General features: G+C 38.5%; 1 protein-coding gene across 4 annotated transcripts in view; it reads left to right on the top strand.

Annotated features, from left to right (window-relative positions):
• Positions 1-22,581, top strand: part of fli1 (Fli-1 proto-oncogene, ETS transcription factor) — a 111,000-nt gene that overhangs the window by 80,806 nt on the left and 7,613 nt on the right. For 3 of the 4 annotated variants that reach the window (XM_067971100.1, XM_067971099.1, XM_067971101.1), the window contains one exon: positions 16,145-20,198. The exons of the other annotated variant lie outside the window; for it this stretch is intronic. In XM_067971100.1, coding sequence (XP_067827201.1) covers positions 16,145-16,674 — 530 coding nt within the window. In that variant the 3' untranslated portion in view covers positions 16,675-20,198. Of the gene's footprint in view, positions 1-16,144; positions 20,199-22,581 lie in introns of those variants that run through there. 4 annotated transcript variants of the gene reach the window in all.

The following is a 22,581-nucleotide window of genomic DNA, read 5'->3' as shown; positions in this document are numbered from 1 at the left end:
CAGGCCTGTAAACGACCTGAACGAGCAAGATAAATACTTACAAGTGGCATCCCGCTGGCTTTAATTGCCTGCGGGATTCCCACCAGCGGGGTCTGCGCACGCACGCCGGCGCGTCCGTGGGGCACCTGGAAGTGGGCGGGTTCGAGACGGGATCCGGTCCCGCTCTGGGATTCCCCGATTTTCGGGGCCCCCCCGCCAGGAACGCACCCGATGGTGGGTGCTAAAAGCAACCCCTTAGTGTCTGTCAGTTTGTTACAGTGTGGTACAGTATTTTAGTGTGATGTAGTTTCTCCCAGTGTGGTACAGTATTTTAGTGTGATGTAGTTTCTCCCAGTGTGGTACAGTATTTTAGTGTGATGTAGTTTCTCCCAGTGTGGTACAGTATTTTAGTGTGATGTAGTTTCTCCCAGTGTGGTACAGTATTTTAGTGTGATGTAGTTTATCCCAGTGTGGTACAGTATTTTAATGTAGTGCAGTTTATTACAGTGTGGCACAATATCTTATTTTGGTTCAGAGTATTACAGTGTGGTACAGTATTTTAGTGTGGCACAGTTTATCATACTGTGGTACTGTATTTTAGTGTGGTACAGTATTTTGTTGTGGTGCAGTTTATTACAGAATGGTGCAGTGTCTTAATGTGGTTCAGTTTATTACTTTGTGGTACAGTGTTTTAATGTGGTTCTGTTTCGCGTTCTGTGCCGTCCAGTACTTTAGTGTGGGTCAATTTGTTGGTGTGGTACATTATTTTAATTTAGTGCAGATTATCACAGAGTGTAACAGCATTTAATTGAGGTTCAGTTTATTACAGTGTGGTACTATATTTTAGTGTGCTTCAGTATGTCACAGTGTGGTACGGTATTTTAGTGTGGTTTAGTTAATTATAGGGTGGTACAGTATTTCAGTGTGTTCCAATTAATTATTTTGTGGCACTGTATTTTGGTGTGGTTTAGTTTATCACAGTTTTGTACAGTATTTTAGTGTGGTCCAGTTTATATCAGGGTGCTACAATATTTTAGTGTATTGCAGTTTATTACAGTGTGGTACAATATTTTAATGTGGGACAGTTTACTACAGTGTGTGACACTATTTTATTGTGCTGCAATTTATTACAGTGTGATACAGTATTTAGTCGTGCTGCTGTTTATTACAGTGTATATTATTTTAGCATGGTGCAGTTTATCACAGTCTGATACAGTATTTTAGTGTGGGTCAGTTTGTTACAGCGTGGTACAGTATTTTAGTGTGATGCAGTTTATCACAGTGTGGTACAGTAATTTAATGTCTGTCAGCTTGTTACAGTGTGGTACACTATATTAGTGTGCTGCAGTTTAGGATAGTGTGGTACAGTACTTTGGTGTTGGTCAGTTTGTTATAATGTGTTAAAGTATTTTAGTGCAGTGCAGTTTATCTGAGTGTGGTACATTATTTTAATGTCATGCAGTTCATTACAGCGTGATATATTGTTTTAATGTGCTGCAGTTTATTACCGTGTGGTACATTCATTGTCGTTCAGTTTATGATAGTGCGGTACAGTATTTTAGTGTGGCTTAGTTTATTACAGTGTGGTACAGTATTTCAATGTAGTGCAGTTGATCACAGTGTGGCACAGTATTTTAGTGTGGTGCAGATTATCATTTTGTGGTACAATACTTTAGTATGGTTCAGGTTATCACAGTGTGCTACAGTATTTTAGTGTGGTGCAGTTTTATCACAGTGTGCTACAATATTTTAATATGCTGCAGTTTATTACAGTGTGGTACAGTATTTTAGTGTTTTGCGGTTGATCATAGAATGGTACGGTATTTTAGTATGGTGCAGTTTATTACAGTGTGGTACATATTTTAGTGTGCTTCAGTATGTCACAGTGTGGTATAGTATTTTAGGCTGTTCCAATTTATCACAGTGTGGTACAGTATTTTAGTGTGCTGCAGTTTATCACAGTGTGGTGCAGTATTTTAATATTGTGCTGTTTTTTACAGTGCATAAAGCTTTTAAAGAGTTCTGCAGTTTATTACAGTGTGGTACAGTATTTTAGTTTAGTGCAGTTCATCATAGTCTGGTACAGTATTTTTGTGAGGTGCAGCTTATCACAATATTTAATGTGGTCCAGTTTATTACAGTGTGGTACAATATTTTAATGTGGATCAGTTTACTACAGTGTGGTACAGTGTTTTATTGTGCTTCAATTTATTACAGTGTGGTACAGTATTTTAGAGCACTGTAGTTTATTACATTGTGGTTCAGTATTTTAGTGAGCTCCAGTTTATTACAGTGTGGTACAATATTTTAGTGTGGTCACTTTATCACGGTGTAGTAAAGTATTTTAGGATGCTACAGTTTATTACAGTGTGGTACAGTATCAAAGGTGTGCTGCAGTTTATTGCAGTGTGGTACAATATGTTAGTGTGGTCCAGTTTATTACAATGAGGTACAGTATTTTAGTGTGGTGCCGTTTATCATAGACTGGTGCAATATTTTAGTGTGGTGCAGTATTTTGGTGTGCTGCAGTTTATTGCAGTGTGATACAGTATTTTAGTGTGCTGCATTGTATCACAGTGTGGTACATTATTTTAGCGTGGCCCAGTTTATCTAGTATTGTACAGTATATTAGTGTGTTGAAGTTTTTCACAGTTTGGTACAGTATCTAAGTGTACTGTTTTTCCCAGGGTGATACAGTATTTTAGTGTGCTGCAATTTATCCCAGTGTGGTACAGTATATTAGTGTGGTTCAGTTTATCCAAGTGTGGTACAGTATCTAAGTGTGCTGTAGTTTTTCACAGTATTTTAGTATGCTCAAGTGTATTACAGTGTGGTACAGTATTTTAGTGTGCTGCAGTTTATCACAACGTAGAACAGTATTTTAGAGCATTGAAATTTATTGTGTGGTTCAGTATTTTAGTAAGCTGCAGTTTATCTTAGTGTGGTACAGTATTTTAGTGTGGTCCAGTTTATTACAGTGTGTTACAGTATTTTAGTGCGCTGCATTGTATCACAGTGTGGTACATTATTTTAGCGTGGCCCAGTTTATCTAGTATTGTACAGTATATTAGTGTGTTGAAGTTTTTCACAGTTTGGTACAGTATCTAAGTGTACTGTTTTTCCCAGGGTGATACAGTATTTTAGTGTGCTGCAATTTATCCCAGTGTGGTACAGTATATTAGTGTGGTTCAGTTTATCCAAGTGTGGTACAGTATCTAAGTGTGCTGTAGTTTTTCACAGTATTTTAGTATGCTCAAGTGTATTACAGTGTGGTACAGTATTTTAGTGTGCTGCAGTTTATCACAACGTAGAACAGTATTTTAGAGCATTGAAATTTATTGTGTGGTTCAGTATTTTAGTAAGCTGCAGTTTATCTTAGTGTGGTACAGTATTTTAGTGTGGTCCAGTTTATTACAGTGTGTTACAGTATTTTAGTGCGCTGCAGCATGTCCCAGTGTGGTATATTATTTTTTTGTGCAATAGGTGTGATACATTATTTTAGTGGGCTGCTGTTTATCCCAGTGTGGTACAATATTTTGTTGCGCTGCAGTTTATCACACTATGGTACATTATTTTAGTGTGCTGCAGTTTATCCCAGTGTGGCACAGTTCATCACATTGTGGTACTGTATTTTAGTGTGCTGCAGTTTATCCCAGTATGGTACAGTGTTTTAATGTAGCACAATATGTTAAAGTGTGGTACAGTATTTTAGTGTGGTCCAGTTTATCACAGTGTGGTACAGTATTTTAGTGTGCTGCTGTTTATCCCAGTATGGTACAGTGTTTTAATGTAGCACAATATATTAAAGTGTGGTACAGCATTTTAGTATGGTCCAGTTTATCGGTGTGGTACAGTATTTTAGTGTGCTGCAGTTTATCCCAGAGTGATACAGTATTTTAGTGTGCTGCATTTATTACAGTGTGATAAAGTATTTTAGTGTGCTGCAGTTTATTACAGTCTGGAACAGTATTTTTTTGTGCTACAGTTTATCGCAGAATGGTACAGTAATTTAGTATGCTGCAGTTTATCCGAGAGTGGTACAGTATTTTAGTGTGCTGCAGTTTATCCTAGAGTGGTACAGTATTTTAGTATGCTGCAGTTTATCCCTGTGTGGTACAGCTTAACATGTTGTGGAACAGTATTTTGTTGCACTGCAGTTTATTACAGTGTGGTACACAGTATTTTAGTATGTTCTAGTTTATTACAGCTTGGTACACTATTTAAAATGTGCTGCAGTTTAATACAGTGTGTTACAGTATTTTAGTGTGCTGCAATATATCATAATGTTGTTCAGTATTTTAGTGCGCTGCTGTTTATCCCAATGTGGTACAGTATTTTATCGTACTACAGTTTATTACAGTATGATAAAGTATGTCAGTGTGCTACAGCTTATCCTTATGTGGTACAGTTTATCACATTGTGTTACAGTATTTTAGTGCCCTGCATTTTATTACAGTGTGGTACATGATTTTAGCGTGGTCCAGTTTCTAATAGTGTGGTACACTATTTTAGTGTGCTGCAATTTATTACAGTGTGGTACAGTATTTCAAGAGTACTGCAATTTATTACAGTGCGGTACAGTATTTTAATGTGGTGCAGTTGATTACAGTGTCATACAGTATTTTAGTTTGGTGCAGTTTATCATAGACTGGTATAGTATTTTATTATGGTGCAGTTTATCACAGTGTGTGGTACAATATTTTAGTGTGGTCCAGTTTATTACAGTTTGGTGCAGTATTTAAAGTGTGCTGCAGTTTATTACAGTATGGTACATTATTTTAGTGTGCTGAAGTTTATCATACTGTTGTGCAATATTTTAGTTTGCTGCAGTTCATCCCAGTCTGGTAGGTACAGTTGATCAAATTGTGCTATGGTATTTTAGTGTGCTGCAGTTTATCCCAGTGTAGTCCAGTTTATTACAGTTTGGTACAGTATTTAAAGTGTGCTGCAGATTATTACAGTGTGGTACAGTGTTTTAGTGTGCTACAGTGTGGTACATTATTTTGGTGAGCTGCCGTTTATCACGCTGTCGTGCAGTATTTTAGTTTGCTGCAGTTTATCCCAGTGTGGTACAGTATTTTAATGTAACACAGTTTATTACAGTGTGGTACAGTATTTTAGTGTGTTGCAGTTTATTGCAGTGTGGTACGATGTCTAAGTGTGCTGTAGTTTATCACAGTATTTTAGTGTGCTGCAGTTTATTACACTGTGGTACAATATTTTAGTGTGGTTCATTTTATCAGTGTGTGGTACAGTATTTTAGTGTGCTGCACTTTATTACAGTGTGGAACAGTATTTTAGTGTGCTGCAATTTATTACAGTGTAGTATGGTATTTTAGTGTTCTGCAGTGTATCACAGTATGGTACATTATTTTAGTGTGCTGCAGTTCATCCCAGTGTGGTATAGTATTTTAGTGAGGTGCAGTTTATCACATTGAAATACAGTATTTTAGTATGCTGCAGTTTATTATAGTGTGGTGCATTATTTTAGTGTGGTCCAGTTTATTACAGTGTGGTACACTGTTTTATTGTACTGCAGTTTATCACAGTGTGGTACAGTGTTTTAATGTTGTGCAGTTTTTTACAGTGCGGTACAGCATTTAAAGAGTTCTACAGTTTATTACAGTGTGGTATCGTATTTTCATAGAATCATCGAAAGTTACGGCACAGAAGGAGGCCATTCGGCCCATCGTTCTGTGCCAACCGAAAAAGAGCTATCCAGCTTAATCCCACTTTCCAGCACTTGGTATGTAGCCCTGTAGGTTACGGCACTTCAAGTGCACATCCAAGTACTTTTTAAATGAGTTGAGGGTTTCTGCCTCTAACACCCTTTCAGACAGTGAGTTCCAGACCCCACCACCCTCTGGGTGAAAAAATTTCTCCTCCGCTCCCATCTAATCCTTCTACCAATTACTTTAAATCTATGCCCCTTGGTCACTGACCCCTCTGCTAAGGGAAATAAGTCCTCCCTAATCCACTCTATTTAGACCTGTCATAATTTTATATACCTCAATTAAATCCCCCCTCAGCCTCCTTTGTTCCAAGGAAAACAACCCCAGCCTATCCAATCCTATCTCATAGCTAAAATTCTCTAGCTCTGGCAACATCCTTGTAAATCTCCTCTGTACCCTTTCTAGTGCAATCACAACTTTCCTGTAATGTGGTGACCAGAACTGCCTAACCAATGTTTTATACTGTTCTAGCATATCCTCCCTGCACTTATATTTTATGCCTCCGCTAATAAAGGAAAGTATCCCTTATGCCTTTTTAACCACTTTATCTACCTGTTCTGCTACCTTCAGGGATCTGTGGACATGTACTCCAAGATCCCTTTGTTCCTTTACACCTCTCAGTTCCTCCCATTTCTTGTGTACTCCCTTGCCTTGTTTGCCCTCCCCAAATGCATTACCTCATACTTCTCTGGATTGAATTCCATTTGCCACTTTTCTACCCACCTGACCAGTCCATTGATATCTTCCTGCACTCTACAGCTTTCCTCCTCACTATCAATCATACAGCCAACTTCTTGATCAAGCCCCTTGCATTCAAGTCCAAATCATTAATATATACCACAAAAACAAGGGACCAAGTACTGAGCCTTACGGGACCCCACTTTGACCAGTCTGCCATGTGGGACCTTGTCAAAAGCCTTGCTAAAATCCATGTACACTACATCAAACACGTTACCCTCATCGACCCTCCTTGTTACCTGCTCAAAAAATTCAATCAAGTTAGTCAGACACAACCTTCTCTTAACAAATCTATGCTAACTGTCCTTGATTAACCCGTGCCTTTCTAAATGATGATTTATGCTCTCCCTCAGAATCGATTCCAATAATTTGCCCACCACTGAGGTTAGACTGACTGGCCTATAATTACTCAGTCTATCCCTTTCTCCCTTTTAAACAACGGTACAACATTAACAGTCCTCCAATCCTCCAGCACTACACCTGTAGCCAGGGAGGATTGGAAAATGATGGTCAGAGCCTCCACTATTTCCTCCCTTGCTTCTCTTAGCAGCCTGGGATACATTTCATCCAGGCCTGACAATTTATTTACTTTCAAAGATGCTAAATCCCTTAATACTTCCTCTCTCACAATGTTTATTCCATCCAATATTTCACACTCCTCCTCCTGAACTACAATCTCTGCATCATCCCCCTCTTTTGTGAAGACAGATGCAAAGTATTCATTAAGAACCATACCCACATTTTCTGACCTCCACACATAGGTTATCTTTTTGCTCTCGAATAGGCCCTACTCTTTCCTTAGTTATCCTCTTGCGCTTTATGTATTTCTAAAACATTTTTGGGTTTTCCTTAATTTTACTTGCCAGTATTTTTTCATGCCCTCTCTTTGCTTTCCTAATTTCCTTTTTAATTTCACCCCTGCAATGTCTATACTCCTCTAGGCTTTCTGAAGTATTGAGCTCTTGGTGTCTGACATAAGCTTCCATTTTTTGCCTTATCTTACCCTGTATGCTCCTTGTCACCCAGGGGCTCTAGATTTGGCAGTCCCACCGTTTTTCTTTGTGGGAACATGTTTACTCTGAACCCCTTGAACCTCCCCCTTGAATGTCTCCCACTGCTCTGACACTGATTTACCTTCAAGTAGCTGTTTCCAGTCCACTTTTGCTAAATCACTTCTCAGCTTAGTAAATTGGCCTTTTCCCAATTTAGAACTTTTACTCCTGTTCTATCTTTGTCCTCTTCCATAACTATGCTAATCTAACTGAATTATGATCAGTACCGCCAAAATGCTCTCCCACTGATACTCCTTCCACCTGCCCAGCTCCATTCCCTTAAACTAAATACACTATTTATTAAACTAAATTTTATTTTACTGCAGTTTATCATAGTCTGGTACAGTATTTTTGTATTTTTATCATAGACTAGTACAATACTTTAGCGTGGTGCAGTTTATCACAATGCAGTACAGTATTTTAATGTGGTCCAGTTTATTACAGTGTGGTACAGCATTTTAGTGTGCTGCAGTTTATCTCTGTGTGGTTCAGTATTTTGGTGTGCTGCTGTTTATCACACTGTGGTACAGTATTTTAGTGCCATGACATTATTACAGTATGGTACAGTATTTTAGTGTGATGCAGTTCATCATAGTCTGGTACTGTATTTTTGTGAGGTACAGTATTTTGGAGTGGTGTCATTATTACAGTGTGGTACAGTATATTAGTGTGCTACAGTTTATTACAGTGTGGTACAGTATATTAGTGTGCTACAGTTTATTACAGTGAAGTACAGTATTTTAGTGTGGTGCAGTTTATCATAGACTGGTACAGTTTTTTAATGTGGTCCAGTTTATTACAGTTTGGTACAGTTTTTAAAGAGTGCTGCAGTTTATTACAGTGTGGTACAGTATTTTAGTGTGCTGCAGTGTATCACAGCGTGTTATAGTATTATAGTCTGGTTCAGTTTATCACAGTGTGGTACAGTAATTTTGTGTGCTGCAGTTGTGGTACACTATTTTTGTATTTTTATCATAGACTAGTACAATACTTTAGCGTGGTGCAGTTTATCACAATGCAGTACAGTATTTTAATGTGGTCCAGTTTATTACAGTGTGGTACAGCATTTTAGTAGGCTACATTCTATTACAGTGTGGTACATGATTTTATTGTCATCCAGTTTATTAGAGTGTGGTACAGTATTTAATATGTTCTGCAGTTTATTACAGTGTGGTAGAGTATTTCAGTTTGGTGCAGTTTATTGTAGATTGGTACAGTATTTTAGTGTGATCCAGTTTATTACTGTGTGGTACAGTATTTTGGTGTGGTACAGTTTATCATTGTGTGGGACAGTATTTAACGTGTTCTGCAGTTTATTACAGTTGGGTACTGTATTTTGTTGTGGTGCCATTTATATAGTGTGGTACAGTATTTTAGTGTGGGTCAGTTTAATAGTGTGGCACACTATTTTAGTGTGGGTCAGTATATTACAGTTTGGTATAGTATTTTATTGTGCTGCAATTTATTTTAGTCTGTTGCAGTTTATTACAGTGTGATATTATTTTAATGTGGTGCATCATCATGGCGTGGTACAGTATTTTAGTGTGTTGCAGTTTTTTCACAGTGTAGTACAGTATTTTAGTGTGGTGCAGTTGATCACTGTGGTACAATATTTTAGTGTGTTACAGTTTATCACAGTGTAGTATAGTATTTTAGTGTGCTGCAGTTTATCATAGTCTGGTACAGTATTTTAGTGTGTTGCAGTTTAGCAGAGTGTGGTACAGTATTTTAGTGTGTTGCAGTTTAGCACAGTGTGGTACAGTATTTTAGTGTGTTGCAGTTTAGCACAGTGTGGTACAGTATTTTAGTTTGTTGCAGTTTAGCACAGTGTGGTGCAGTATTTTAGTGTGGTGCAGTTTCGCAGAGTGTGGTACAGTATTTTAGTGTGTTGCAGTTTAGCACAGTGTGGTACAGTTTTTTAGTGTGTTGCATTTTAGCACAGTCTGGTACAGTATTTTAGTGTGGTGCAGCTTATCATAGTCTGGTACAGTATTTTAGTGTGTTGCAGTTTAGCAGAGTGTGGTACAGTATTTTAGTGTGTTGCAGTTTAGCACAGTGTGGTACAGTATTTTAGTGTGGTGCAGCTTATCATAGTCTGGTACAGTATTTTAGTGTGTTGCAGTTTATTACAATGTGGCACAGTATTTTAGTATGGTTCCGTTTATTATAGCATGGAATGATGTTTTAGTATGCTACGGTTTTCCACAGTGTGGTACAGTATTTTAATGTGCTGCAATTTATTACAGTATAGTACAGTATTTTAGTGTGGTGCAGTTTATTACAGTGTCATACAGTATTTAAAATGTGCTACTGTTTATTACAGTGTGATACAGTATTTTAGTGTACTGCAGAATATCACAGTTTGGTACATTTTCTTTTGTGCTGCGGTGATACATTATTTTAGTGTGCTGCAGTTTATCCCAGTGTGGTGCAGTTCATCGCATTGTGGTACTGTATTTTAGTGTGCTGCAGTTTATCCCTGTGTGGTACAGTGTTTTAATGTAGCACAATATATTAAAGTGTGGTACAGTATTTTAGTATGGTCCAGTTTATAGAGTGTGGTACAGTATTTTAGTGGTGCCGTTGATTACAGTGTGGTACAGTATTTTAGTGTGGGGCATTTTATTACAGTTTGGTACAGTATTTTAGTGTGGTGCCATTGATTACAGCGTGGTACAGTATTTTAGTGTGGGGCAGTTTATTAGAGTGTGGTACAGTATTTTAGTGCATTGCAGTTTATTACAGTGTGGTACAGTATTTTAGTGTGGGGCAGTTTATTACAGTGTGGTACAGTATTTAATATGTTCTGCAGTTTATTACAGTGTGGAACAGTATTTTAGTTTGGTGCAATTTATCATAGACTGGTACAGTATTTTATTGTGCTGTAATTTATCACAGTGTCATACAGTATTTTAGTGTGATCCAGTTTATTACAATGTGGTACAGTATTTTGGTGTGGTACAGTTTATCATTGTGTGCACAGTATTTAACGTGCTCTGCAGTTTATTACATTTGGGTACTGTATTTTAGCACGGTGCTATTTTTAGTGTGGTACAGTATTTTAGCATGGGTCAGTTTATTACAGTGTGGTACAGTATTTTAATGTGGTGCAGTTCATCATGGTGTGGTACAGTATTTTAGTGTGGTGCAGTTGATCACTCTGGTACAATATTTTAGTGTGCTGCAGTTGATCACTCTGGTACAATATTTTAGTGTGTTGCAGTTTATCACAGTGTGCTACATTATTTAGTGTGGCGCAGCTTATCATGGTCTGGTACAGTATTTTAGAGTGCTGCAGTTTATCACAGGGCTGTACAGTATTTTAGTGTGGTGCAGTTTATTACAGTGTGGCACAGTGTTTTAGTATGGTCCCATTTATTACAGCGTGGTACAATGTTTTAGTGTGCTGTGGTGTATCACAGTGTGGTACAGTATTTTAGTGTGCTGCAGTTTATTACAGTATGGTACAGTATTTTAGTGTGCTGCAGTTTATTACAGTGTGGTACAGTATTTTAGTGTGTTGCAGTTTATTACAGTATGGTACAGTATTTTAGTGTGCTACAATTTATTAGTGTGGTACAGTATTTTAGTGTGGTCCAGTTTATTACAATGCAGTGCAGTATTTTAGTGTGGTCCAGTTTATTACAATTTGGTACAGTATTTTAGTGTGGTCCAGTTTATTACAATTTGGTACAGTATTTTAGTGTGGTCCAGTTTATTACAATGTTGTGCAGTATTTTAGTGTGCTCCAGTTTATTACAATTTGGTACAGTATTTTGGTGTGGTCCAGTTTATTACAATTTGGTGCAGTATTTTAGTGTGGTCCAGTTTATTACAATGTTGTGCAGTATTTTGGTGTGGTCCAGTTTATTACAATGTTGTGCAGTATTTTAGTGTGGTCCAGTTTATTACAATTTGGTACAGTATTTTAGTGTGGTCCAGTTTATTACAATTTGGTACAGTATTTTAGTGTGCTCCAGTTTATTACAATTTGGTACAGTATTTTAGTGTGCTCCAGTTTATTACAATTTGGTACAGTATTTTGGTGTGGTCCAGTTTATTACAATTTGGTGCAGTATTTTAGTGTGGTCCAGTTTATTACAATGTGGTACAGTATTTTAGTGTGGTCCAGTTTATTACAGTGTGGTACAGTATTTTAGTGTGGGGCAGTTTATTACAGTGCGGTACAGTATTTAATATGTTCTGCAGTTTATTACAGTGTGGAACAGTATTTTAGTTTGGTGCAATTTATCATAGACTGGTACAGTATTTTATTGTGCTGTAATTTATCACAGTGTCATACAGTATTTTAGTGTGATCCAGTTTATTACAATGTGGTACAGTATTTTGGTGTGGTACAGTTTATCATTGTGTGCACAGTATTTAACGTGCTCTGCAGTTTATTACATTTGGGTACTGTATTTTAGCACGGTGCTATTTTTAGTGTGGTACAGTATTTTAGCATGGGTCAGTTTATTACAGTGTGGTACAGTATTTTAATGTGGTGCAGTTCATCATGGTGTGGTACAGTATTTTAGTGTGGTGCAGTTGATCACTCTGGTACAATATTTTAGTGTGCTGCAGTTGATCACTCTGGTACAATATTTTAGTGTGTTGCAGTTTATCACAGTGTGCTACATTATTTAGTGTGGCGCAGCTTATCATGGTCTGGTACAGTATTTTAGAGTGCTGCAGTTTATCACAGGGCTGTACAGTATTTTAGTGTGGTGCAGTTTATTACAGTGTGGCACAGTGTTTTAGTATGGTCCCATTTATTACAGCGTGGTACAATGTTTTAGTGTGCTGTGGTGTATCACAGTGTGGTACAGTATTTTAGTGTGCTGCAGTTTATTACAGTATGGTACAGTATTTTAGTGTGCTGCAGTTTATTACAGTGTGGTACAGTATTTTAGTGTGTTGCAGTTTATTACAGTATGGTACAGTATTTTAGTGTGCTACAATTTATTAGTGTGGTACAGTATTTTAGTGTGGTCCAGTTTATTACAATGCAGTGCAGTATTTTAGTGTGGTCCAGTTTATTACAATTTGGTACAGTATTTTAGTGTGGTCCAGTTTATTACAATTTGGTACAGTATTTTAGTGTGGTCCAGTTTATTACAATGTTGTGCAGTATTTTAGTGTGCTCCAGTTTATTACAATTTGGTACAGTATTTTGGTGTGGTCCAGTTTATTACAATTTGGTGCAGTATTTTAGTGTGGTCCAGTTTATTACAATGTTGTGCAGTATTTTGGTGTGGTCCAGTTTATTACAATGTTGTGCAGTATTTTAGTGTGGTCCAGTTTATTACAATTTGGTACAGTATTTTAGTGTGGTCCAGTTTATTACAATTTGGTACAGTATTTTAGTGTGCTCCAGTTTATTACAATTTGGTACAGTATTTTAGTGTGCTCCAGTTTATTACAATTTGGTACAGTATTTTGGTGTGGTCCAGTTTATTACAATTTGGTGCAGTATTTTAGTGTGGTCCAGTTTATTACAATGTGGTACAGTATTTTAGTGTGGTCCAGTTTATTACAATTTGGTACAGTATTTTGGTGTGGTCCAGTTTATTACAATGTTGTGCAGTATTTTGGTGTGGTCGAGTTTATTACAATGTTGTGCAGTATTTTGGTGTGGTCCAGTTTATTACAATTTGGTACAGTATTTTGGTGTGGTCCAGTTTATTACAATGTTGTGCAGTATTTTAGTGTTGTCCAGTTTATTACAATGTGGTGCAGTATTCTGGTGTGGTCCAGTTTATTACAATTTGGTGCAGTATTTTGGTGTGGTCCAGTTTATTACAATGTTGTGCAGTATTTTAGTGTGGTCCAGTTTATTACAATGTTGTGCAGTATTTTAGTGTGGTCCAGTTTATTACAATGCAGTGCAGTATTTTGGTGTGGTCCAGTTTATTACAATGTTGTGCAGTATTTTAGTGTGGTCCAGTTTATTACAATGCAGTGCAGTATTTTGGTGTGGTCCAGTTTATTACAATGTTGTGCAGTATTTTGGTGTGGTCCAGTTTATTACAATCTTGTGCAGTATTTTGGTGTGGTCCAGTTTATTACAATGTTGTGCAGTATTTTAGTGTGGTCCAGTTTATTACAATTTGGTACAGTATTTTAGTGTGGTCCAGTTTACTACAATTTGGTGCAGTATTTTAGTGTGGTCCAGTTTATTACAATGTGGTACAGTATTTTAGTGTGGTCCAGTTTATTACAATTTGGTACAGTATTTTAGTGTGGTCCAGTTTATTACAATGTGGTACAGTATTTTAGTGTGGTCCAGTTTATTACAATGTGGTGCAGTATTTTAGTGTGGTCCAGTTTATTACAATTTGGTGCAGTATTTTGGTGTGGTCCAGTTTATTACAATGGTGTGCAGCATTTTAGTGTGGTCCAGTTTATTACAATGTTGTGCAGTATTTTAATGTGGTCCAGTTTATTACAATGTGGTGCAGTATTTTAGTGTGGTCCAGTTTATTACAATGTGGTGCAGTATTTTAGTGTGGTCCAGTTTATTACAATGTGGTGCAGTATTTTAGTGTGGTCCAGTTTATTACAATGTGGTGCAGTATTTTAGTGTGGTCCAGTTTATTACAATGTGGTGCAGTATTTTAGTGTGCTCCAGTTTATTACAATTTGGTGCAGTATTTTAGTTTGGTCCAGTTTATTACAATGTGGTGCAGTATTTTAGTGTGGTCCAGTTTATTACAATTTGGTACAGTATTTTGGTGTGGTCCAGTTTATTACAATTTGGTGCAGTATTTTGGTGTGGTCCAGTTTATTACAATGTGGTACAGTATTTTAGTGTGCTCCAGTTTATTACAATTTGGTACAGTATTTTAGTGTGCTCCAGTTTATTACAATTTGGTACAGTATTTTAGTGTGCTCCAGTTTATTACAATTTGGTGCAGTATTTTGGCGTGGTCCAGTTTATTACAATGTTGTGCAGTATTTTAGTGTGGTCCAGTTTATTACAATTTGGTGCAGTATTTTGGTGTGGTCCAGTTTATTACAATGTGGTACAGTATTTTAGTGTGCTCCAGTTTATTACAATTTGGTACAGTATTTTAGTGTGCTCCAGTTTATTACAATTTGGTGCAGTATTTTGGTGTGGTCCAGTTTATTACAATGTTGTGCAGTATTTTAGTGTGGTCCAGTTTATTACAATTTGCTACAGTATTTTAGTGTGGTCCAGTTTATTACAATGTGGTACAGTATTTTAGTGTGGTCCAGTTTATTACAATTTGGTACAGTATTTTAGTGTGGTCCAGTTTACTACAATTTGGTACAGTATTTTAGTGTGCTCCAGTTTATTACAATGTGGTACAGTATTTTAGTGTGGTCCAGTTTATTACAATTTGGTACAGTATTTTAGTGTGGTCCAGTTTATTACAATTTGGTACAGTATTTTAGTGTGGTCCAGTTTATTACAATTTGCTACAATAGTTTCCTATGTATTTTGACATTTGTTGTCTCAAATTGTCGAGGATAGTGGTAAATTGCTGACGGTGTGCTCAATCAGTTTAAGAATATAAGTTTTTTAATGTACACCAGTCAGAGAGTTGCGAGAGAGACTTTAGAAACTTGCTGTACAGTAACACTCGTACCATTCACTCTATGGTACCACTCACTCTACAAACAACTACACCGTTACAGACAACGATGTACATTCAGGATTTCCATTCTAAATTTGTCTGCAGTAGTTTCATTGTTAAATGTTAACATAAATGTCTTACCAAAAATTGTGGCAACTGGAAGTTGGAGTGGAAGTGCACATGCACACACACCTTTAATTATATAAAATTGATACATGAAGTGAAGGCTATTATTTCAGCTCAGCCATTCCTCATAAAGAAAGACAGACGTTTCTGACAGGTTAAGCTGTAAATTATGAATAAAATGACTGCTTCAGATGAATGAACCAAAAGGTCACAACTCAGTCATGCATTGTTTTATTATACATGTTATACTGTCACTGTTTATGTTATACTGAATGATTGTAAGTTTTTTCTTGTTTTTAAAGCATCATTTAAGAAGCTGCTAAGAAGACAGATTTGAAAAAGACTTCATTGTCAGTGCGTGCCCTCGCAGCTGTACTTTGTAGGTGTTACACCTTGTTGTTCTGAGGGTGGAGCTGCGGGCTTCACTCATAATTGTACGGAGTACGTGATGCTTTTCAGATTCCACGGGATTCAGTTTAGCAGTGTCAGCGGCTGACATGACACTGGCGTCAGGAATAGTGTGCTTAAATCCATCACTTGCTACGTCAGTCAGCTCTCTGCTGAAAGCTAATCTGGTGTGATGAGAGTTCCCGTTCAGTTGCTGAGCACAGTGTGTCGCACTCGTATTTATTTCTTCTAGTCAGTGCGAGGATTCTTTAACAGCCCCTTCTATGTCTTTGATAAACATTGGACGTCCAGGATGCTAGTACTGTTTTGACATGGCAGAAATCTGGGAATAGTGGATTACCGGGAGCTGCAGATAACTCGGTGATACCTCTGATTTCTCTGTGATAGAATTAGAGCTCCATAGGGTTGCAGGGCATGGAGTATATTATAAATCTCATTGATAACTTAGCTTTTTACATAACATTGCTAACCTATAAATAATTTATACTAAGCTCTCATTTTATTACAGGAAGTGGGCAAATACAACTCTGGCAGTTCCTTCTAGAACTGCTGTCTGACAGTTCCAACGCCAGCTGCATCACATGGGAAGGAACTAACGGCGAGTTTAAAATGACAGACCCAGATGAAGTGGCTCGGCGCTGGGGAGAGAGGAAGAGCAAACCCAACATGAACTACGACAAGCTGAGCAGAGCTCTGCGCTATTACTACGACAAAAACATCATGACCAAGGTTCACGGCAAACGCTATGCATACAAATTTGACTTTCACGGCATTGCGCAAGCTCTCCAACCACATCCAACAGAGTCCTCTATGTATAAGTATCCCTCAGATCTTTCCTACATGTCCTCCTACCATGCACATCAGCAGAAGATGAACTTTGTATCTCCTCATCCCACCTCTATGCCAGTCACGTCCTCCGGCTTCTTTGGAGCAGCCTCGCCATACTGGAGTTCTCCTACAGCGGCCATTTACCCTAATCCAAATGTGCCACGTCATCCTAACACGCATGTTCCCTCTCACTTGGGCAGCTACTACTAGCATTAACCTCTGTTCCTTCTTGCTTACCAACCTAGGTGTATCCATACCCAATCTCGGATCTCTAGGGACCCTGGAACTTCATCTGGCCTTGGAACATTAATGAATGCTAGGCCTGTTACCAAACTGGATTTCTGTCCACTGCTGGATCGTTGTGGGGATGGGCCTGTTGCCATCTCTAAAAGTCTCCAACTGTTAATCTGTTGTTTGAAAGTGAATATTGACTAGTTGTGAAACTTTTGAGCACCCATTGGTTTATAACCATTTTGGTCAACAATAAATGATCTTCCATGAAGCAAGAACAAACTTTGGACCTTTGCACCAATTAAGGGCTTGTAGCCAGTTATTGACTTTGGCCAGTCATAGATGTTGTTCCTTGGATCAGTTAGCAACACTGGATTACTAACCAGTCCCACAATGTAACCACAATCGCAAACAACTGTGGATCTGCCAGCACATTCCCAGTTGTCTGACCAGCCGCGGGCAATTGACCAGTTGCCGGGGACTATCGGAACTGGACGTTCCCCCAGCTCTTTATTTCACTGATGATGCTCTCTTCCAGAAAGGAGCTCTGTTAAAAGGAGACTCCTCCTCGGTGGAATGAACTGAAACAAAGGGATATATCTGTTGGGACTTCTGACCTGGAGGACTATGCTACCAAGTGAAGAATATTGCTACAAAGAGCTGTGTTTTGTCCTTAGGAATACTAAAGCTAATTAGATTACACAGGATACGCGAACGCTGTGCGTTTGTAAGAATTCATTGTTGGATCAACCACGCATCCTCGTATAAAGCAAGTTACTGTATAAATTATGCAGAAAATGACGATTCCTTTACCTTACAGTATTACACGAGTTGACCTCGGTCACAGATGCAGTTTTACTATCAAGTCCATTTTGACGAAATATAGACATTTTGTAGCCTGTAGATCTTTTTATCTGTACATTTGGGCTCTGCCTTTTTACTGAGTAAAGGGACGCATAGGGTAGTAATTGTTGAGAAAAGTTTATTCTTATAAAGTGTTACTAATGACAGAAGCACTGATGCAGCTATTTTCTATAACTTGCAAATAGCTGGAAGCGGTTTATTCCCTAGTTCTTAGTGCTTTTGGACTATTTTTTTAATGTAGCATTTTTAAATAATCACCGACACGATTTTCCCATTAAAATGGGGCATTGCCTACTATATATGCAATTAGTTCTTGATGATAATTATGTAACTTTGCAAGTAATCCTTTGCAGCATATTAAGTATTAAACCAAAACACTTATACAAGGGCTACTTCTAACATAAAGCCAACTGCCACGAACTATTTCCTCAGACAGATGGTTCTGCTGTTACATACATTTATTTTTACGTGAAAGAGAACTGTGTACTATTGAAGGAATGGTGTGTATGACAGTTTCTTACACTATGCAATGTGTTCAATAAACAGTGGCAATAGGGAGTGCCTTAACGTCACGTACAACAACTTGTTACTGATGTAGCCTCTGAGAGACAACCCAGTTTCCAACAATTAAATGTGAGGAGGTTCCCTGTTAATACAAGAGGACTGGGACTTTAGGGAACTTCCTCTTCCTTTTCCTGTTTCTTTTCTTCTCTCCCTCCCCTTCTTCATCTATAGACACTGTTCCCATAATCTAAGCTGATGTTAACTTGGAAAAGCAGCTCGGCAAAGATAAACAGAGCTGTCAATGTCGGGCAAATCCGGGGTGCAAGTGTTTCATTTGCGAGCTGTGTACCTGAGGCGCCAGTTTGCACCAAAAAGGGGGTAAGTTGTGTGAATTATGTGAGCTGCAAGGGACAATCAATGGGTTTAAATCCTTTCCTGTGCAATTTTGACAACAAACAAGGGTATTATCTGTTAACATAACACACAGCAATTTATGTAAACGTGTAAGCGGGTGTTGTAAATCGAAACCGCTGCTCGTATTAATGTATTCTTGTTTCCATCTGTCTTACTCTCTTGTCTGTCTTTCTCTTTTCCTCTTCGCAGCCTAATGGTTACTGGATTTGCACGTGTTTTGCAACAATGGAGGCAGAGCTATCCTAACATTCAAAGCAGTAATGAATACACTCTATTAAAACTACAAGCCCCATAGTTTTAATAGAATGGTTTCTTGTTTCATGGATAGCCCACCCTTGATTGGAATCTCTTGTTTTTTTTCTCAATCTCCAGCCACGAAAATGGAACGAAATTCTGGAAGGCACAGTGCATACACACGTGAGATTGCCATCCTTGGGCGGAGGGTAGCAGATCATGATCTCACGTTTGACTGCTGCCTGATACTAGAGGATTGGAAATAAAGACAGCTCGGGTTTAGATTGTCTTTTGCAGAGTTGCCCCCAATGTCTCAGTGGCACTGACTGGTGCAGATCAGGAAGATGCAGATCAGGAAGTTGGGCTAGCTGATCCCAGCCAGAGCTTTGGGTGGAAGTGCTACATCTGGCCTGACTGTTCCTGGGTTCAGGAAAGGTAAATTCATCCAAGATTCCTATTTTTGATCACCATCCAAAGACTCCAGCTGGAGGTGTGTGTGGATGTCAGTTTAGGATCAGGTTTGGTTATGATCTTCCCATGGTTGATTAGCTGCTAACACTCATTGCTTAAGTTTACACATGAAGAATGGTCACTTGGGTGAGCATTATGAATGAAAAACAAAATCCATTTCAGTTGGGCAGTGAGCATGGTATTAGAAAGACAAAAGGGGAGTAAAAATAAATCCAAAATCGAAGGAGGATGGCAAAGAGAGAAATGAAAATGGGGGAGACAGATAAGGTCTAAAATAAGTAAGTGACAGGTGCAGTCCAAGAATAGTATTGAGCTACCTAAGGATGAAGCCAAAGGGACCTAGATAAGACTCAACTTTCAATATGTCCAACCAATGTTTTTCATTTATAATGAATTTTAACCTCAGTTTTTATTGCTGATCTAAAAACCCACTTTTTGGGTGCTTTTCAGTGTTTTTAGCATCAAAAACCAGGAGAAAATCGGGGGAGAAAAAAATAGAGCCCAAAAGAATCAAGCTAAATTCAGAGAAAATCAGTAAAATTCACTTTTTAACACTAAACCTCAAGATAACAAGCAAGTGGCTAACCAGGCAAGTTAAGGTAAGTGACAACCCCACAATTATTAACACAGTTCTCAGTCGCTGCGGGGTTAAATTTAACCTAACCTGCATCGTGGAAAATTGACGGGATTAAATCGGCCGCCCGTTTTGCACCCCGCCCGATTTTACTGTCCACTGACTATGTTTCAACTCTTTGTGAACGAGGCCTCAACAGATCAAATTAATCAATTGACAAAAATGTCAGTGCGACTCTCATTAATTTCAGTCTCCACCTCGTTTAGGATTCTTCGGTACAAACTGTCTGGATCGGGTACTTGGTCTAATATAAAATAATTTTAATCTTTTTATAGCCATATCCATTGTTATTTGCATATTGCCTAGCTCCTCCTCTGTTGTTCCTGCAGATCTGATACCCAACTTTTTTTTCTCTTCTTGATTAAAGACAGACTTGAAGTAACTATTAAATGACTGTGATTTCTTTGTCTCTGAGTCCCAATTGCAAATATTATATTTTGTTTATTGTTTATATATTTCAAAACCCTTTATTGTTACTCCAAGATGTTCTCAGCATTCAATGTTTTCTTGACCTCGTTACTTTTTAACTTGCTTTTGTTTGTCTTTAAAATTGACCCAATCCCCTGCCAATGTTTTGAAACTTATCTGTTTATCCTCAATACTACTCCTTACAACCCTGTTGCTTCAGATTGGGCCAAAAATTAATTTCAATTGTTGCTTCACCAACATTTTTTCAACTATTTCTCATGTTTCTGCTGTAGACCTCCTAACTATTATGTGCTCCAATTAATCTTAAATTCCTCTACAGTCTGCTTTTATAGGAGAAAATGTGCTGTATTTTTACACTTATCTGATCAGCAAAGTAATGTGGGGGAAATTTTGACCATCGGTGGTGGGGCAAAGGAAGGGGGCAATGCACAAGAGACCCGTGTTAGAGGAACAGAAAGGGCTCTAGGGCTGGAGGAGATGTGTGCACTAGTCCAAAATTTTGCCCTCGCCCAGATACTTCACGGGTGTGTGGAGCAGTAATGGGGGTCTGGAGTTGAGGTGTTTTTATTTTACACAGATCTACACTGTATTAAAAAAGCACAATTAAATTTATTATTATAGCTTTATCTCTGATATGGGAAGAACTCAGATGGAAAATCTATCTCATTAAGTTTTTTTGATCTTATACAAGAACATTCTTTCAGGCTGTTCTTCATTTGGTAGTTACATGGTGATACTAAGACACACATCAACAAGCGGCTATGCAGAATAATGACCTGCAATTTACAATTTCAGGTTTCAAGCTCCAAAATATTGTTAATATTCTCTTTCACGTCCTGTTATAATGCGGTTCAGTATGACTGCACAAGATCTGGAGGAAAAGGCAAGGCAAAACTGTAGTTTCCTTAACATTACAAGTTGCACTGTAGCACAGTCATACCTGTACATTCTGTTACTCCTTTGTTGCATATAGAGCGAAATAATGGACATTTTTAAGATATGACGGTAGAATTCATGAATTTGCGTTCCCAGTAGAGCTTCATGCGTCGGAAGCATGTATTGGGAATTGGACGCAAAGACAGTGTCCTTGTAGGATTTCTTGTCTGCTCATTTTAATGGTAATATATTTAAAGGACGGCAAGGAGCTCCAGCAAACACTAGCTTTAATGCAGGTGGCATTTTAAAAAATATTTGCATAAAGCAGAAGGGTTGCCGTTAGGGAGCTGAGCAAATGGGCAGCCATACTTAGTGCTGAGCCAATCAGAAAGTGCTACAGTTGCGTGCACAGTACCGTTTAGCAGAGACTTGCAGAGTTCAGTTCATTAGATGCACCGTGAGTAGCTTAATAAATGGCAGGGCAGCAGTAGGTACATTTTTTTAGCTTCGCAGATTTGCATCTACAACAACAACATGCATTTATTTTGTGCTTTTAACATAGAATAATGTCCCAAAGCACTTCATTGAGACATAATCAGAAAAAAATGGACACCAAGCCAAAGAGGTGAGGTGACCAAAAGCTTAGTCATACAGGTGGGTCTTAAGGTAGGAGAGGGGGGTGAATGGGCAGAGGGGTTTCAGAGAGAATTGCAGAACTTGGGGCCTAGGCCGCTGAAGGCATGACCGCCAAGGGAGGGGGGACTGCACAAGAGGCCCACGTCAGAGGAACAAAAAGTTCAGGGAATGACGCCAGGGCTGGAGGAGGTTACAGAGATAGAGAGGGTTAAGCCCATAATGGGATTTAAATATGAAGATGAGTATTTTAAAGGTCCATCTAGTTCGCCTTCTACCATCCTGGTAATTGCAAGATACAACAATGATGGAGTTGGTCCAAACATGGAAAAAAGAGCTGAATTCCAGAGGTGAGGTGAGAGTGACTGCTCTTGACATCAAGGCAGCATTTGACCGAGTGTGGCATCAAGGAGCTCTAGTAAAATTGAAGTCAATGGGAATCAGGAGCACAAAACTCTCCAGTGGCTGGAGTGGATACCTAGCACAAAGGAAGATGGCAGTGGTTGTTGCAGGCCAATCATGTCAGCCACAGGACGTTGCTCCAGGAGTTCCTCAGGGCAGTGTCCTAGGCCCAACCATCTTCAGCTGCTTCATCAATGACCTTCCCTCCATCATAAGGTCAGAAATGGGGATGTTTGCTGATGATTGTATAGTGTTCAGTTCCATTCGCAACCCCTCAGATAATGAAGCAGTCTGTGCCCGCATGCAGCATGACTTGGACAACATCCAGGTTTGGGCTGATAAGTGACAAGTAACATTTGCACCAGACAAGTGCCAGGCAAAAGGAAAAGGGTGGTGGATGGGGTGCCAATCACTGTGGCTGCAGT

The sequence above is a fragment of the Heptranchias perlo genome, chromosome 33, assembly GCF_035084215.1.
Source record: "Heptranchias perlo isolate sHepPer1 chromosome 33, sHepPer1.hap1, whole genome shotgun sequence".
Taxonomy (NCBI): Eukaryota; Metazoa; Chordata; class Chondrichthyes; order Hexanchiformes; family Hexanchidae; genus Heptranchias; species Heptranchias perlo.
Note: the sequence above shows the minus strand (reverse complement) of the source record. Positions and strands in the feature narration are given on the sequence as shown.